This window comes from Salvelinus namaycush, chromosome 40 (assembly GCF_016432855.1).
Source record: "Salvelinus namaycush isolate Seneca chromosome 40, SaNama_1.0, whole genome shotgun sequence".
Taxonomy (NCBI): Eukaryota; Metazoa; Chordata; class Actinopteri; order Salmoniformes; family Salmonidae; genus Salvelinus; species Salvelinus namaycush.
Window position 1 is genome coordinate 19,610,386 of NC_052346.1, and position 18,745 is coordinate 19,629,130.

The window sequence follows — 18,745 nt, forward strand, 5'->3', positions numbered from 1 at the left end:
ATCGGGCAGAGAGCTACTCGCTCACACAATTGAAAAGAAGGACAACTAGTGCAGACGTCAACAGTAAAACACCATCACACAACACAGATCAATCGGTAAAGAGAGAGAATAGGGTTCTCTTCACTACCCCAAAGTTCAACTACAAGAAGTAGCAGTGTCACACATTCACAGTAGCAGTGGGTTCTCTCACTACCCACCGTTCACTCAACCTATGATCAGTAGAGTGGCTTCTCTCACTACCCCACGCTTCACACACATATGATCAGTAGCAGTGGGTTCTCTTACTACCCCACGTTTCACTACAATATGATCAGTAGCAGTTGGTTCTCTTCACTACCCCACCGTTCACTAACAATATGATCAGTAGCAGTGGTTCTCTTCACTACCCCGCCCACCGTTCCACTAAATTATGATCAGTAGCAGTGAGTTCTCTTCATACCCCACATCCTTGCATTCTATGGCCAGAAAAAGACATCATTTGAGGGCTAAAAGAATAGGCCAGTGGCATACTGCAGTGGCATACTGCAGTGGCATACTACAGTGGCATACTGCAGTGGCATACTCTACAGTGGCATACTGCAGTGGCATACTGCAGTGGCATACTACAGTGGCATACTGCAGTGGCATACTACAGTGGCATACTACAGTGGCATACTGCAGTGGCATACTCTACAGTGGCATACTGCAGTTGCATACTACAGTGGCATACTGCACTGGCATACTACAGTGGCATACTGCAGTGGCATACTCTACAGTGGCATACTCTACAGTGACATACTCTACAGTGGCATACTCTACAGTGGCATACTGCAGTGGCATACTACAGTGGCATACTCTACAGTGGCATACTGCAGTGGCATACTACAGTGGCATACTGCAGTGGCATACTACAGTGGCATACTGCAGTGGCATACTACAGTGGCATACTCTACAGTGGCATACTCTACAGTGGCATACTCTACAGTGGCATACTGCAGTGGCATACTGCAGTGGCATACTACAGTGGCATACTACAGTGGCATACTCTACAGTGGCATACTGCAGTGGCATACTGCAGTGGCATACTACAGTGGCATACTCTACAGTGGCATACTACAGTGGCATACTGCAGTGGCATACTGCAGTGGCATACTACAGTGGCATACTACAGTGGCATACTCTACAGTGACATACTACAGTGGCATACTACAGTGGCATACTCTACAGTGGCATACTCTACAGTGGCATACTCTACAGTGGCATACTACAGTGGCATACTGCAGTGGCATACTGCAGTGGCATACTACAGTGGCATACTACAGTGGCATACTGCAGTGGCATACTCTACAGTGGCATACTCTGCAGTGGCATACTACAGTGGCATACTGCAGTGGCATACTACAGTGGCATACTGCAGTGGCATACTACAGTGGCATACTGCAGTGGCATACTACAGTGGCATACTACAGTGGCATACTACAGTGGCATACTACAGTGGCATACTCTACAGTGGCATACTCTACAGTGGCATACTCTCCAGTGGCATACTACAGTGGCATACTACAGTGGCATACTGCAGTGGCATACTCTACAGTGGCATACTACAGTGGCATACTACAGTGGCATACTGCAGTGGCATACTCTACAGTGGCATACTACAGTGGCATACTACACTGGCATACTGCAGTGGCATACTCTACAGTGGCATACTCTACAGTGGCATACTCTACAGTGGCATACTCTACAGTGGCATACTACAGTGGCATACTGCAGTGGCATACTCTACAGTGGCATACTCTACAGTGGCATACTCTACAGTGGCATACTGCAGTGGCATACTCTACAGTGGCATACTCTACAGTGGCATACTACAGTGGCATACTGCAGTGGCATACTATACAGTGGCATACTCTACAGTGGCATACTCTGCAGTGGCATACTATACAGTGGCATACTCTACAGTGGCATACTCTACAGTGGCATACTCTACAGTGGCATACTCTACAGTGGCATACTACAGTGGCATACTGCAGTGGCATACTCTACAGTGGCATACTCTACAGTGGCATACTCTACAGTGGCATACTGCAGTGGCATACTCTACAGTGGCATACTCTACAGTGGCATACTCTACAGTGGCATACTCTACAGTGGCATACTCTGCAGTGGCATACTGCAGTGGCATACTACAGTGGCATACTGCAGTGGCATACTACAGTGGCATACTACAGTGGCATACTGCAGTGGCATACTCTACAGTGGCATACTACAGTGGCATACTACAGTGGCATACTACACTGGCATACTGCAGTGGCATACTCTACAGTGGCATACTCTACAGTGGCATACTGCAGTGGCATACTCTACAGTGGCATACTACAGTGGCATACTACAGTGGCATACTACAGTGGCATACTACAGTGGCATACTACACTGGCATACTGCAGTGGCATACTGCAGTGGCATACTGCAGTGGCATACTCTACAGTGGCATACTCTACAGTGGCATACTCTACAGTGGCATACTACAGTGGCATACTACACTGGCATACTGCACTGGCATACTGCAGTGGCATACTCTACAGTGGCATACTCTACAGTGGCATACTCTACAGTGGCATACTACAGTGGCATACTGCAGTGGCATACTCTACAGTGGCATACTGCAGTGGCATACTCTACAGTGGCATACTGCAGTGGCATACTATACAGTGGCATACTCTACAGTGGCATACTCTACAGTGGCATACTCTACAGTGGCATACTGCAGTGGCATACTATACAGTGGCATACTCTACAGTGGCATACTCTACAGTGGCATACTGCAGTGGCATACTCTACAGTGGCATACTCTACAGTGGCATACTACAGTGGCATACTGCAGTGGCATACTATACAGTGGCATACTCTACAGTGGCATACTCTACAGTTGCATACTCTACAGTGGCATACTCTACAGTGGCATACTCTACAGTGGCATACTGCAGTGTCATACTACAGTGGCATACTACAGTGGCATACTACAGTGGCATACTACAGTGGCATACTCTACAGTGGCATACTCTACAGTGGCATACTACAGTGGCATACTCTACAGTGGCATACTACAGTGGCATACTACAGTGGCATACTCTACAGTGGCATACTGCAGTGGCATACTGCAGTGGCATACTCTACAGTGGCATACTCTACAGTGGCATACTCTACAGTGGCATACTCTACAGTGGCATACTCTACAGTGGCATACTACAGTGGCATACTCTACAGTGGCATACTGCAGTGGCATACTACAGTGGCATACTGCAGTGGCATACTACAGTGGCATACTCTACAGTGGCATACTCTACAGTGGCATACTGCAGTGGCATACTCTACAGTGGCATACTCTACAGTGGCATACTCTACAGTGGCATACTGCAGTGGCATACTGCAGTGGCATACTCTACAGTGGCATACTACAGTGGCATACTACAGTGGCATACTACACTGGCATACTGCACTGGCATACTGCAGTGGCATACTGCAGTGGCATACTCTACAGTGGCATACTCTACAGTGGCATACTCTACAGTGGCATACTGCACTGGCATACTGCAGTGGCATACTCTACAGTGGCATACTCTACAGTGGCATACTCTACAGTGGCATACTGCAGTGGCATACTATACAGTGGCATACTCTACAGTGGCATACTCTACAGTGGCATACTCTACAGTGGCATACTGCAGTGGCATACTCTACAGTGGCATACTACAGTGGCATACTACAGTGGCATACTGCGGTGGCATACTCTACAGTGGCATACTCTACAGTGGCATACTACAGTGGCATACTGCAGTGGCATACTACAGTGGCATACTCTACAGTGGCATACTGCAGTGGCATACTGCAGTGGCATACTACAGTGGCATACTCTACAGTGGCATACTCTACAGTGGCATACTACAGTGGCATACTACAGTGGCATACTGCAGTGGCATACTACAGTGGCATACTCTACAGTGGCATACTGCAGTGGCATACTGTACAGTGGCATACTCTACAGTGGCATACTGCAGTGGCATACTGCAGTGGCATACTACAGTGGCATACTACAGTGGCATACTCTACAGTGGCATACTGCAGTGGCATACTGCAGTGGCATACTGCAGTGGCATACTCTACAGTGGCATACTCTACAGTGGCATACTGCAGTGGCATACTCTACAGTGGCATACTCTACAGTGGCATACTACAGTGGCATACTCTACAGTGGCATACTGCAGTGGCATACTCTACAGTGGCATACTCTACAGTGGCATACTGCAGTGGCATACTGCAGTGGCATACTCTACAGTGGCATACTCTACAGTGGCATACTGCAGTGGCATACTCTACAGTGGCATACTCTACAGTGGCATACTACAGTGGCATACTCTACAGTGGCATACTCTACAGTGGCATACTCTACAGTGGCATACTACAGTGGCATACTCTACAGTGGCATACTACAGTGGCATACTACAGTGGCATACTACAGTGGCATACTCTACAGTGGCATACTCTACAGTGGCATACTCTACAGTGGCATACTCTACAGTGGCATACTGCAGTGGCATACTGCAGTGGCATACTACAGTGGCATACTCTACAGTGGCATACTCTACAGTGGCATACTACAGTGGCATACTACAGTGGCATACTCTACAGTGGCATACTACAGTGGCATACTCTACAGTGGCATACACTGCAGTGGCATACTCTACAGTGGCATACTCTACAGTGGCATACTCTACAGTGGCATACTCTACAGTGGCATACTCTGCAGTGGCATACTGCAGTGGCATACTCTACAGTGGCATACTCTACAGTGGCATACTGCAGTGGCATACTCTACAGTGGCATACTCTACAGTGGCATACTGCAGTGGCATACTCTACAGAGGCATACTCTACAGTGACATACTGCAGTGGCATACTCTACAGTGGCATACTACAGTGGCATACTCTACAGTGGCATACTCTACAGTGGCATACTACACTGGCATACTATACAGTGGCATACTGCAGTGGCATACTCTACAGTGGCATACTGCAGTGGCATACTCTACAGTGGCATACTACAGTGGCATACTACAGTGGCATACTCTACAGTGGCATACTCTACAGTGGCATACTCTACAGTGGCATACTGCAGTGGCATACTGCAGTGGCATACTACAGTGGCATACTCTACAGTGGCATACTCTACAGTGGCATACTCTACAGTGGCATACTCTACAGTGGCATACTCTACAGTGGCATACTACAGTGGCATACTCTACAGTGGCATACTACACTGGCATACTATACAGTGGCATACTGCAGTGGCATACTCTACAGTGGCATACTGCAGTGGCATACTACAGTGGCATACTACAGTGGCATACTACAGTGGCATACTCTACAGTGGCATACTCTACAGTGGCATACTCTACAGTGGCATACTACAGTGGCATACTCTACAGTGGCATACTCTACCTAGTGGCATACTCTACAGTGGCATACTACAGTGGCATACTCTACAGTGCTACTCTACAGTGGCATACTCTACAGTGGCATACTCTACAGTGGCATACTCTACAGTGGCATACTCTACAGTGGCATACTACAGTGGCATACTGCAGTGGCATACTGCAGTGGCATACTCTACAGTGGCATACTGCAGTGGCATACTCTACAGTGGCATACTGCAGTGGCATACTGCAGTGGCATACTACAGTGGCATACTGCAGTGGCATACTACAGTGGCATACTCTACAGTGGCATACTACAGTGGCATACTACAGTGGCATACTGCAGTGGCATACTACAGTGGCATACTCTACAGTGGCATACTCTACAGTGGCATACTACAGTGGCATACTCTACAGTGGCATACTCTACAGTGGCATACTCTACAGTGGCATACTGCAGTGGCATACTGCAGTGGCATACTGCAGTGGCATACTCTACAGTGGCATACTCTACAGTGGCATACTGCAGTGGCATACTGCACTGGCATACTGCAGTGGCATACTGCAGTGGCATACTCTACAGTGGCATACTCTACAGTGGCATACTCTACAGTGGCATACTACAGTGGCATACTACACTGGCATACTGCACTGGCATACTGCAGTGGCATACTCTACAGTGGCATACTCTACAGTGGCATACTCTACAGTGGCATACTGCAGTGGCATACTATACAGTGGCATACTCTACAGTGGCATACTCTACAGTGGCATACTCTACAGTGGCATACTGCAGTGGCATACTCTACAGTGGCATACTACAGTGGCATACTGCAGTGGCATACTATACAGTGGCATACTCTACAGTGGCATACTCTACAGTGGCATACTCTACAGTGGCATACTGCAGTGGCATACTGCAGTGGCATACTGCAGTGGCATACTACAGTGGCATACTCTACAGTGGCATACTCTACAGTGGCATACTCTACAGTGGCATACTACAGTGGCATACTACAGTGGCATACTCTACAGTGGCATACTACAGTGGCATACTCTACAGTGGCATACTGCAGTGGCATACTCTACAGTGGCATACTCTACAGTGGCATACTCTACAGTGGCATACTGCAGTGACATACTGCAGTGGCATACTCTACAGTGGCATACTCTACAGTGGCATACTACAGTGGCATACTCTACAGTGGCATACTCTACAGTGGCATACTGCAGTGGCATACTCTACAGAGGCATACTCTACAGTGGCATACTGCAGTGGCATACTCTACAGTGGCATACTCTACAGTGGCATACTACAGTGGCATACTCTACAGTGGCATACTCTACAGTGGCATACTACAGTGGCATACTCTGCAGTGGCATACTACAGTGGCATACTACAGTGGCATACTACAGTGGCATACTCTACAGTGGCATACTCTACAGTGGCATACTACAGTGGCATACTACAGTGGCATACTCTACAGTGGCATACTGCAGTGGCATACTGCAGTGGCATACTGCAGTGGCATACTCTACAGTGGCATACTCTACAGTGGCATACTCTACAGTGGCATACTCTACAGTGGCATACTACAGTGGCATACTACAGTGGCATACTACAGTGGCATACTACAGTGGCATACTCTACAGTGGCATACACTGCAGTGGCATACTCTACAGTGGCATACTCTACAGTGGCATACTCTACAGTGGCATACTCTACAGTGGCATACTCTGCAGTGGCATACTGCAGTGGCATACTCTACAGTGGCATACTCTACAGTGGCATACTGCAGTGGCATACTCTACAGTGGCATACTCTACAGTGGCATACTGCAGTGGCATACTCTACAGAGGCATACTCTACAGTGACATACTGCAGTGGCATACTCTACAGTGGCATACTACAGTGGCATACTCTACAGTGGCATACTCTACAGTGGCATACTATACAGTGGCATACTGCAGTGGCATACTCTACAGTGGCATACTGCAGTGGCATACTCTACAGTGGCATACTACAGTGGCATACTACAGTGGCATACTCTACAGTGGCATACTCTACAGTGGCATACTCTACAGTGGCATACTGCAGTGGCATACTGCAGTGGCATACTACAGTGGCATACTCTACAGTGGCATACTCTACAGTGGCATACTCTACAGTGGCATACTCTACAGTGGCATACTACAGTGGCATACTCTACAGTGGCATACTACACTGGCATACTACACTGGCATACTATACAGTGGCATACTGCAGTGGCATACTCTACAGTGGCATACTGCAGTGGCATACTACAGTGGCATACTACAGTGGCATACTACAGTGGCATACTCTACAGTGGCATACTCTACAGTGGCATACTCTACAGTGGCATACTACAGTGGCATACTCTACAGTGGCATACTCTACAGTGGCATACTCTACAGTGGCATACTACAGTGGCATACTCTACAGTGGCATACTCTACAGTGGCATACTCTACAGTGGCATACTCTACAGTGGCATACTGCAGTGGCATACTGCAGTGGCATACTACAGTGGCATACTCTACAGTGGCATACTGCAGTGGCATACTGCAGTGGCATACTGCAGTGGCATACTCTACAGTGGCATACTACAGTGGCATACTGCAGTGGCATACTACAGTGGCATACTGCAGTGGCATACTACAGTGGCATACTACAGTGGCATACTACAGTGGCATACTACAGTGGCATACTGCAGTGGCATACTACAGTGGCATACTACAGTGGCATACTACAGTGGCATACTCTACAGTGGCATACTACAGTGGCATACTGCAGTGGCATACTGCAGTGGCATACTCTACAGTGGCATACTGCAGTGGCATACTACAGTGGCATACTACAGTGGCATACTGCAGTGGCATACTACAGTGGCATACTACAGTGGCATACTACAGTGGCATACTACAAGGAACACTAGCTACAGACACGGCTTGTATGAGTCAGCCATTTTCTCTGTATCAGAAATGAAGCTGACATGATGCAATGAGACACTTTGTATATCTGAAGAAATAAACATGTAAGTCGATAATGATGACTCCTATACAGATAATGAGAGTTAGCTAGCTATAGCCACATAGTGCATTTCCAATCATTGTGATGAGTCTTCCATTTAAATCAAATCACATTTTATTGGTCACGTGTTTAGCAGATGTTATTGCGGGTGTAGTGAAATGCTTGTGTTCCTAGTTCCAACAGTGCAGTAATATCTAACCATTCACAACAATACACACACATCTAAAAGAATGGAATTAAGAAATATTAGGATGAGCAATGTCGGAGTGGCATTGACTAAAATACAATACAGTATATATATAGTGTGCTCCAAAATTACTGGCACCCCTGACTGGCAATGCATAAACAATATATAAACAATATAATTATAGAGAGAAACTGAAAATACCAACATGTGAGAAATACTGGACTTTATTAAATGTTTCAATGGAACCAACCAAAATCATACAATTATTTAATACAAAATTAATTTCACCAAAATCAAGGTTTCATAATTATTGGCACTCATTTAGTACTTAGTGCAACCACCTCTGGCAAGGATAACAGCATGAAGTCTTTTCCTGTCATGTTTGACAAGGTTAAGGAACACATTTGGAAGGATTTTGGACCCTTCCTCTATGCAGATCCTTTCAAGATCCTTCACATTCTTGGGTTTGCGCTTATCAACTTCCCTCTTCAACTCAGCCCACAGGTTTTCCATTGGATTGAGGTCCGGCGACTGAGATGGCCATGGCAGAACATTGATTTTGTTGTCACAGAACCATTTCTGTGTGGATCTTGAGGTGTGTTTTGGGTCATTGTCTTGTTGGAAAGTCCACATACGGCCAGGTCCCAGCCTTCTGGCAGAGGCAACCAGATTGTCAGATACTTGGTGGAATTCATTATGCCATCAATCTTAACCAGTGCCCCTGAAACTCTGGAATTAAAACAGACCCAAAACATCACTGACCCACCACCATATTTCACCGTGCCTCTCCTTGTATGCATCTCTGTTTCCACGCCAAACATGCCGATGCTGTATCTGACCAAAACGTTCAATTTTGGCCTCATCTGACCAGAGTACCCTCTTCCAGTCATAATTTGAATGACGTTTGGCAAACTCCAAGCGCTTGCGTCTGTGTCTTGGGGTCAGAAAGGGCTTTCTTCTGGCAACCCTTCCAAAGAGCCTGTGGAGGTGGCGTCTGATGGTGCTTTTTGAAACCTGGTGACCCCAAGACGCCACCAAGGCTTGCAATTCTTTGACAGTGATTATTGGGGATTTTGTTGCTTCTCTCACCATCCTCCTACCTATCCTGGGGGGCAAAATGCATTTGCATCCTCTACCCGTGAGGTTTAACTGTTCCATATCTTTAGATTTTTAAAATAATTGCCCTGACAGTGCTCAGTGATATATGAAGGTCTACGACCATCTGTCTCTTTTGAACTGCCAGTTATTTTGTTTTCTTCATGGTGTTGGATGACAGCGGGATATTGCATGCGTGTTACCTCATTTTTATACCCTAGTGAAACAGGAAGTGGTGTAATGGCTCAATATAGTTCTTTAAGACTTAGGTAAACTTAAATAAGTGGAATTTAATTCCTGGTTGAATTTTGGTAAATGTCACAATAATCTTTAAGGGTGCCATTAATTGTGGAACCTTCATCTCAGAATTACAAGTTGGAAACTCGGGCATCATCCTAGAGCTACAACTTCTCTGACGTTGTGATTTTTCCGTCTGAGATCTTTTTTTATTTTCCCAGAGTTCCCAGTTGTCTTGAACTTACCATGATTGTCCCTCTCTGTCCTTCCCAGAATGGCCTAATGAACTGGAACAGATTTTTCCCATTGCTGAGACACAGAGGACAGAACCTTCCCCCAGAGCTACAACCACACCCCTCTCCACCGCTGCAGCCACACCCCTCTCCACTGTTGCAGCCACACCCCTCTCCACCGCTGCAGCCACACCCCTCTCCACCGCTGCAGCCACACCCCTCTCCACAGCAGCTCCACCCCACAGCTCCACCACTGCAGCCACACCCCTCTCCACAGCAGCTCCACCCCACAGCTCCACCACTGCTGGAGCCCACAGCTTCTCCCTTGGTCAACACTCCTGTAGCCGAAGAACAGGTGAGCACTGTGCGTGAGTGCAAACACGGAATTGCGTTTCTTTACCATTTATCTTATGTTTGTGTGTGTTTATTTCTGTTTCCCTAGGTTGCCAGATTGATGGAGATGGGCTTCTCCAGAATAGATGCTCAGGATGCCCTCAGAGCGTCCAACAACGACATCAACGTGGCAACCAACTTTCTGCTGCAGCATTTAGGGTAGGGAGGAGTTTGAAAGATGTAGAACCTGAGAGAGAAAAACAACAGAGGGAACAGAATGAAGTCTAGGTCTGATCCAGTGAGCAGGGTCCTGGGGTTTGAGGCCAGGGTGACCGGGCTGCTCTGGAACTCCAGAGGACTACACAGAGAATAACTCAACACAGACTACACAATTACTAGGAGGAAAGGAGAGAGGAGGACAGTAATGCTGCTGCTGTCCACTTCCTGAAGGGTGAAGAGGGCTGTCCACAGTGCTTCCTGGTAGTGGGTGAAGAGGGCTGTCCACAGTGCTTCCTGGTAGTGGGTGAAGAGGGCTGTCCACAGTGCTTCCTGGTAGTGGGTGAAGAGGGCTGTTCCAGATAGTTTGGATACTCTGTCCTGTCACCTCGCTGCTGAGGGACAGAAGATGGAGGATCAGAAGGCTGCTATTCTCAGGGCTTGTTGCATCTAGTGTCTTCTCTATACTCTACCATTACCATGGTTCATTGCGGCTTCCTCCACCTCACACACACCTTCGCCCAGAAAACACACACATTCGCCAGTCCCTAAAGGTTTTCTTTTGTGTCATTTGTCCATGGACACTTATTTAACACTCACACTCAGGGGTTTGAAATGAGGAGAATATACTAAATTATGGAAACTGTCAATCTTGTATACTCAATGAAAAACGTCTGCACATGTAATACTTAGTGTATGGCTTGTATGTATAGCTGCTCAGTGGCTACATTCTGGTTAACTACACTATAGAATAAAATCATGGTGACAAGATATTAATTATGAAAACTGTTTCACACATTTAACACTTATTTATATACTTTTTATTTACTTTGTTTTGTTTTATGTGACTGACTGTATAAACGGAGGTGTGCTTGTTGTTTGGTTAACCTATGCCCGTGTGTGGTGTTATTATGCTACAGATTACAAATGATTAACAATTTAACAAACTGCTTCCAACCACTGAAATATATGCAATGCGCTCTGCTGTGGTAACAGTGCTGTCCATACAGCGTTACAACAGTATAATGGCCTGATGAATAAACCTACCTCTCACCTTCAGATGCTTTTCTGATTTTGTGCTTTACTTCACAGCATTACTCGTGTAACATTTTATTGTGCTTTGGGATGACTGCACTGACATAGCGAATAATAGTTCCTGTTTTGAGAGAAAGATTAATTTTACACTGCCATCTCCTGGTCGTTGTTGGAATAGGCACTTTCTACAAGAGCCTAAATTGTAAGGTGCTCTGAATTTTGCTGTTTGATTCTCAGCAGAATTATAAATCATGACAATAAACCCGTTTTTACTCTCAATTTTGTCGGAAAATGTCTTTTATTTAACACAAAGTGCTATTCTTTCAACAACAGCCTAGCCAACTAAACCGCCAGAGTCCCATAATCCTCCACTGAAGAAAACATCCATGTAGACGCAGATGACGTGTCTGCTCGCTGCAGAAAAAGTATCTAGGTTAGGTAGCTACGAAGGCAGACAGATACCAGCTAGTTAACGTTAGCTACCTTATGTCAACTGTCCTATCTAGTGAATTCAAATGCCAGCTAACCTGTCACCCCCTGTGTAGACAGATATTAACGTTACCGCAAGAAACGTTCAGCCTGCTAGGTTCGTCGAGAGAAGAGGAAAATGTTTTCCCTGCACAGAGCGAGAGGCTCTGTTTTGGTGATCTTCCTTCTGCTACACAGCGCTACAAGTTTCTATCTTCCAGGTCTGGCCCCTGTTAGTTTTTGTGAACCAGGACAAGCTGGGAAAGAGAATGAAGTACCGGACTGTAAGGTAGTTAGATATAAAAATGCACCGGGCCTTGTGATAAGCTTGTAGCGCCGACGGTTTCATGCTATCTTCCTTCTAATTATCAGCTGGCAAGTAAAGCTAGCTACCAGTTAACTTGCTAGCTAGCTGCTAATGTTAGCATTCTGAAACTATAGCTTCAATGGTAACCGTCATAATGATGAATAACTAGGTAACGTTAGTATAATCTAAATGTAGCTAGTTAGAACCAGTGTTGTTGGCCAACTAGTCACAGTAGCTATCTGTATTGCATATTGGTCGCTAGAAAGCTAGCTAGCTAATTAGCACCCCTTACGAGCTAGTTGGGCTACTACTTGTGAGACAACTGCTTAACTTGTGTTGTAGATAGCTAATTAGTTAATCCATACTTTTGATCAGAAGTTACTTGTCATTCAAATGTTTAATTATGTCCCAAATTCCGTAGTATCCTAATCTAAAAGAGAGCTGTCAACTGCATGACAGTTGTTGTTTGAGGAAGGCATGGCCTGAATAAGAACTGACAAGAATCAATTCCACTGCGGAACAGGACATAAAGAAATCCTGTAAAGTGATGTAGCCCTCCTCCCTCCCATTTCAGATTTCTAGTCATTGGCCTAATTGTGCATTTGAGAAAAAAACAGCTGTAAGGTGTGCTGTATTCTAGATGTTGTTGCCGATTTGTGTCGTCTACCATTTTGAGAAAATAACTGTGCTTTTGATTGTTTTTCAGTCGACCATCGAGATATTTGTGAACAGACTGGATTCTGTGGAGTCTGTCTTGCCCTATGAATACACTGCGTAAGTACATCAGGAACAACAATGTCTTATGGGTCTTCTACATTTCTCAGTCTTGCTGCGGAAGGCTGTGGGTTCGGTGCTTTTGGACAGTGTTCTTATTGTGTAGATGCACACTTAGTGTACGGGGAGATATAGGTTGAATTCCAAATGACTCCCTATACAGTGCACTACTTTTGACCAGCGACCTATGGGCCCTGGTCAAAAGTAGTGCATTGTGTAAGGAATAGAGTGACATTTGGGATAAAGACGTGTTAGGAACATGGTGAAGTCAGCCAGGTATGACTAGGCGCACTAATACTGTCTGATAAACTAGAGCATCTCTCTGTCACCATCCTCTCTGACTCTTTCTCCTCTCACTCACCATCCTCTCCTACTCTTTCTCACCTGTCTCTCACGCTCTGATTCTTTCTCCCGCTCTGTCACTATAGCAGCACCAGCGATATCCAACTGTGACTGGAATTCTGAGGTCCATAGACGATGTTAATAATACTCTATTGCAGTGCTTGTCTTGGACAGGAACTCACCGGAGCTGAGTACCGGCACCTCAACTTTTTTTATACTGCTTGAGTTCCTGCACCTCTTCTAGAATATTAGCTCAACAGTATGGTGGAGCTCCTGCACCTAAATACAAACAGTACCGGCACTCATATCAGTCCAAGTCAAGCACTGTTCTGTTACAGTAGTTTTGCTTCAACAAAATGGCTGCCTAATGTTTAAGATTAGCGGAATCATGTTTTAGAGAAATAGTCAATAGAAGATATAGATATTGGCTTAAGTCAAAGAAACAGGCCACTTAAACACAGTTTCAGTCCTTACTCTGGATCTGAAAACTCCCAACGGCATTAAATCAAAGATGGGATACATTGATAACGACAGCTACTTAGGGTTATTATGTGACATCTGAATGACTTTATTTATTATTAACCTGAGTTAAATGTGATACTAGAGGCCTCAACATGCTCAGCCACAGGAGCTGTTCTGTCACGCCGTTAGAGGACACTAATGTCCCTGTTCCACTGAGGGGTTGTGGAGAGGGTCAGGGGACTGTAATTGAAGTGACGTCACAGTGTTAAGTGTGCGTGAAAAATGTGGCCTTTATGTTAGTTTGCTGTGTGACACAGAGGAGAGGTTGTTGAAATAGAATTCTGGATGTCAGAGAAAAAGTACCAGCAGCAGATGGTTTAAAAAGGAAGACGATATGCTACAGTTTGAACTGAAGTAGAAATCATATATTGTGTTAACGTTTCTGTCTTGTTGTTGTGGGAACTCTCAGGGCATGTTCATCTTGTTATGGGCTGGCTTGGTGTTGTGGGAACTCTCAGGACATGTTCATCTTGTTATGGGCTGGCTTGTTGTTGTGGGAACTCTCAGGACATGTTCATCTTGTTATGGGCTGGCTTGGTGTTGTGGGAACTCTCAGGACATGTTCATCTTGTTATGGGCTGGCTTGGTGTTGTGGGAACTCTCAGGACATGTTCATCTTGTTACGGGCTGGCTTGGTGTTGTGGGAACTCTCAGGGCATGTTCATCTTGTTATGGGCTGGCTTGTTGTTGTGGGAACTCTCAGGGCATGTTCATCTTGTTATGGGCTGGCTTGGTGTTGTGGGAACTCTCAGGGCATGTTCATCTTGTTGTGGGCTGGCTTGGTGTTGTGGGAACTCTCAGGACATGTTCATCTTGTTATGGGAACTCTCAGGGCATGTTCATCTTGTTATGGGCTGGCTTGGTGTTGTGGGAACTCTCAGGACATGTTCATCTTGTTATGGGAACTCTCAGGGCATGTTCATCTTGTTATGGGCTGGCTTGGTGTTGTGGGAACTCTCAGGACATGTTCATCTTGTTATGGGCTGGCTTGGTGTTGTGGGAACTCTCAGGGCATGTTCATCTTGTTATGGGCTGGCTTGGTGTTGTGGGAACTCTCAGGGCATGTTCATCTTGTTATGGGCTGGCTTGGTGTTGTGGGAACTCTCAGGACATGTTCATCTTGTTATGGGCTGGCTTGGTGTTGTGGGAACTCTCAGGGCATGTTCATCTTGTTATGGGCTGGCTTGGTGTTGTGGGAACTCTCAGGGCATGTTCATCTTGTTATGGGCTGGCTTGGTGTTGTGGGAACTCTCAGGGCATGTTCATCTTGTTATGGGCTGGCTTGGTGTTGTGGGAACTCTCAGGGCATGTTCATCTTGTTATGGGCTGGCTTGGTGTTGTGGGAACTCTCAGGGCATGTTCATCTTGTTATGGGCTGGCTTGGTGTTGTGGGAACTCTCAGGGCATGTTCATCTTGTTATGGGCTGGCTTGGTGTTGTGGGAACTCTCAGGACATGTTCATCTTGTTATGGGAACTCTCAGGGCATGTTCATCTTGTTGTGGGAACTCTCAGGGCATGTTCATCTTGTTACGGGCTGGCTTGTTGTGGGAACTCTCAGGACATGTTCATCTTGTTATGGGCTGGCTTGGTGTTGTGGGAACTCTCAGGGCATGTTCATCTTGTTGTGGGAACTCTCAGGACATGTTCATCTTGTTGTGGGAACTCTCAGGACATGTTCATCTTGTTATGGGAACTCTCAGGACATGTTCATCTTGTTATGGGCTGGCTTGGTGTTGTGGGAACTCTCAGGACATGTTCATCTTGTTATGGGAACTCTCAGGGCATGTTCATCTTGTTGTGGGAACTCTCAGGGCATGTTCATCTTGTTATGGGCTGGCTTGTTGTTGTGGGAACTCTCAGGACATGTTCATCTTGTTATGGGCTGGCTTGGTGTTGTGGGAACTCTCAGGGCATGTTCATCTTGTTGTGGGAACTCTCAGGGCATGTTCATCTTGTTGTGGGAACTCTCAGGACATGTTCATCTTGTTGTGGGAACTCTCAGGACATGTTCATCTTGTTATGGGCTGGCTTGGTGTTGTGGGAACTCTCAGGGCATGTTCATCTTGTTATGGGCTGGCTTGGTGTTGTGGGAACTCTCAGGGCATGTTCATCTTGTTATGGGCTGGCTTGGTGTTGTGGGAACTCTCAGGACATGTTCATCTTGTTATGGGCTGGCTTGGTGTTGTGGGAACTCTCAGGACATGTTCATCTTGTTATGGGCTGTCTTGGTGTTGTGGGAACTCTCAGGACATGTTCATCTTGTTATGGGCTGTCTTGGTGTTGTGGGAACTCTCAGGACATGTTCATCTTGTTATGGGCTGTCTTGGTGTTGTGGGAACTCTCAGGACATGTTCATCTTGTTATGGGCTGGCTTTGTGTTGTGGGAACTCTCAGGACATGTTCATCTTGTTATGAGCTGGCTTGGTGTTGCTGAAACATAACGTTTGTCAACTCTTTTTCTCTCCTCGTATTCTTCAGGTTTGATTTCTGCGCTATCGACTCCGAGAAGCGCCCGTCTGAGAATTTGGGTCAGGTTTTGTTTGGCGAGAGAATTGAGCCCTCTCCCTACAAGGTGGGTGATGTACACACACACTTTAATATCCTGTTGGTATTACATTTCTAATCTCATTACAATGTTCTGCACCTTCATACCTCACCCTGAATGAACGACTCCCCCTTCACTCTGGTGTGTACTACCAGTACCTACATGCTAAATCAGTGATGGGCAACTCTAATGGGGGTGGGGGCCACAAAAAATCTGAACTCATCATGAGGGGGCCGCGGTTGCTCGCGTGTCTGCGTAGCCACATCCATACCAACCCCGGATAACAAGTTTAGATAGCTTACCGCAAAATAAATTTAGCAATCTGAAATATGTTAGTTGGCATGAGCTAATTGGCTGACCATCACTGACTGACATAACAAGAGAAAAACTGCTGATTCACAACAAAATTAGAAATGTCACCCTGTGTATTCTACTGTTCTAACTCTCAGCAGGAAGTTGAGTAAATCATTGTATGTCTGTGTGTTGAAGTTTGAGTTCAAGAAGAAGGTGGATTGTAAGCCGGTGTGTACTAAATCCTACAACACCAACAAGCCAGAGGACAAAGCCCACCTGGACTTTCTGAAGAAAGGCATGCTGCTCAACTACCAGCACCACTGGTAAGGTATTCATACTGCTAAGTACCAGCACCACTGGTTAGATATTCAGACTGCTCAACTACCAGCACCACTGGTAAGATATTCATACTGCTAACTACCAGCACCACTGGTTAGATATTCAGACTGCTCAACTACCAGCACCACTGGTAAGATATTCATACTGCTAACTACCAGCACCACTGGTTAGATATTCATACTGCTAACTACCAGCACCACTGGTAAGATGTTCATACTGCTAACTACCAGCACCACTGGTTAGATATTCATACTGCTAACTACCAGCACCACTGGTAAGATGTTCATACTGCTAACTACCAGCACCACTGGTAAGATATTCATACTGCTAACTACCAGCACCACTGGTAAGATATTCATACTGCTGACTACCAGCACCGCTGGTAAGGTATTCATACTGCTCAACTACCAGCACCGCTGGTAAGATATTCATACTGCTCAACTACCAGCACCACTGGTAAGATATTCATACTGCTCAATTACCAGCACCGCCGGTAAGATATTCATACTGCTCAATTACCAGCACCGCCGGTAAGATATTCATACTGCTCAATTACCAGCACCGCCGGTAAGATATTCATACTGCTCAATTACCAGCACCGCCGGTAAGATATTCATACTGCTCAATTACCAGCACCGCCGGTAAGAATATTCATACTGCTCAATTACCAGCACCGCCGGTAAGATATTCATACTGCTCAATTACCAGCACCGCCGGTAAGATATTCATACTGCTCAATTACCAGCACCGCCGGTAAGATATTCATACTGCTCAATTACCAGCACCGCCGGTAAGATATTCATACTGCTCAATTACCAGCACCGCCGGTAAGATATTCATACTGCTCAATTACCAGCACCGCCGGTAAGATATTCATACTGCTCAATTACCAGCACCGCCGGTAAGATATTCATACTGCTCAATTACCAGCACCGCCGGTAAGATATTCATACTGCTCAATTACCAGCACCGCCGGTTAAGATATTCATAGCTGCTCAACTTACCAGGCACCGCCGGTAAGATATTCATACTGCTCAATTACCAGCACCGCCGGTAAGATATTCATACTGCTCAATTACCAGCACCGCCGGTAAGATATTCATACTGCTCAATTACCAGCACCGCCGGTAAGATATTCATACTGCTCAATTACCAGCACCGCCGGTAAGATATTCATACTGCTCAATTACCAGCACCGCCGGTAAGATATTCATACTGCTCAATTACCAGCACCGCCGGTAAGATATTCATACTGCTCAATTACCAGCACCGCCGGTAAGATATTCATACTGCTCAATTACCAGCACCGCCGGT

General features: G+C 46.0%; 2 protein-coding genes across 4 annotated transcripts in view; both read left to right on the forward strand.

Moving 5' to 3' along the window:
* The first annotated feature begins 10,101 nt into the window (after window positions 1–10,101).
* On the forward strand, window positions 10,102–12,118 carry LOC120033590 (pleckstrin homology-like domain family A member 1). Its single transcript, XM_038980004.1, has 2 exons — window positions 10,102–10,610; window positions 10,698–12,118. The coding sequence occupies exons 1-2, from the start codon at window positions 10,269–10,271 to the stop codon at window positions 10,809–10,811; spliced, it is 456 nt and encodes a 151-aa protein (XP_038835932.1). The 5' UTR covers window positions 10,102–10,268; the 3' UTR covers window positions 10,812–12,118.
* A 111-nt stretch (window positions 12,119–12,229) lies between these two features.
* Window positions 12,230–18,745, forward strand: part of LOC120033137 (transmembrane 9 superfamily member 2-like) — a 35,415-nt gene continuing 28,899 nt past the window's right edge. For 2 of the 3 annotated variants that reach the window (XR_005473933.1, XM_038979414.1), the window contains exons 1-4: window positions 12,230–12,596; window positions 13,321–13,388; window positions 16,732–16,825; window positions 17,288–17,415. Coding sequence is in view for 2 of the 3 variants with exons in the window: in XM_038979414.1 (XP_038835342.1) it covers window positions 12,447–12,596; window positions 13,321–13,388; window positions 16,732–16,825; window positions 17,288–17,415 (440 nt within the window). In the remaining variant the exon portion in view is untranslated. The remainder of the gene's footprint in view (window positions 12,597–13,320; window positions 13,389–16,731; window positions 16,826–17,287; window positions 17,416–18,745) is intronic. The other variant, XM_038979415.1, reaches the window with a different exon arrangement.

Excerpts from the sequence above, each read along its gene's own strand:
- LOC120033590 (XM_038980004.1), top strand. The coding sequence starts at position 10,269 with ATGATTGTCCCTCTCTGTCCTTCCCAGAATGGCCTAATGAACTGGAAC. Across the intron at positions 10,611-10,697 it reads CTCCTGTAGCCGAAGAACAG|GTTGCCAGATTGATGGAGAT; the intron begins GTGAGCACTGTG and ends CTGTTTCCCTAG.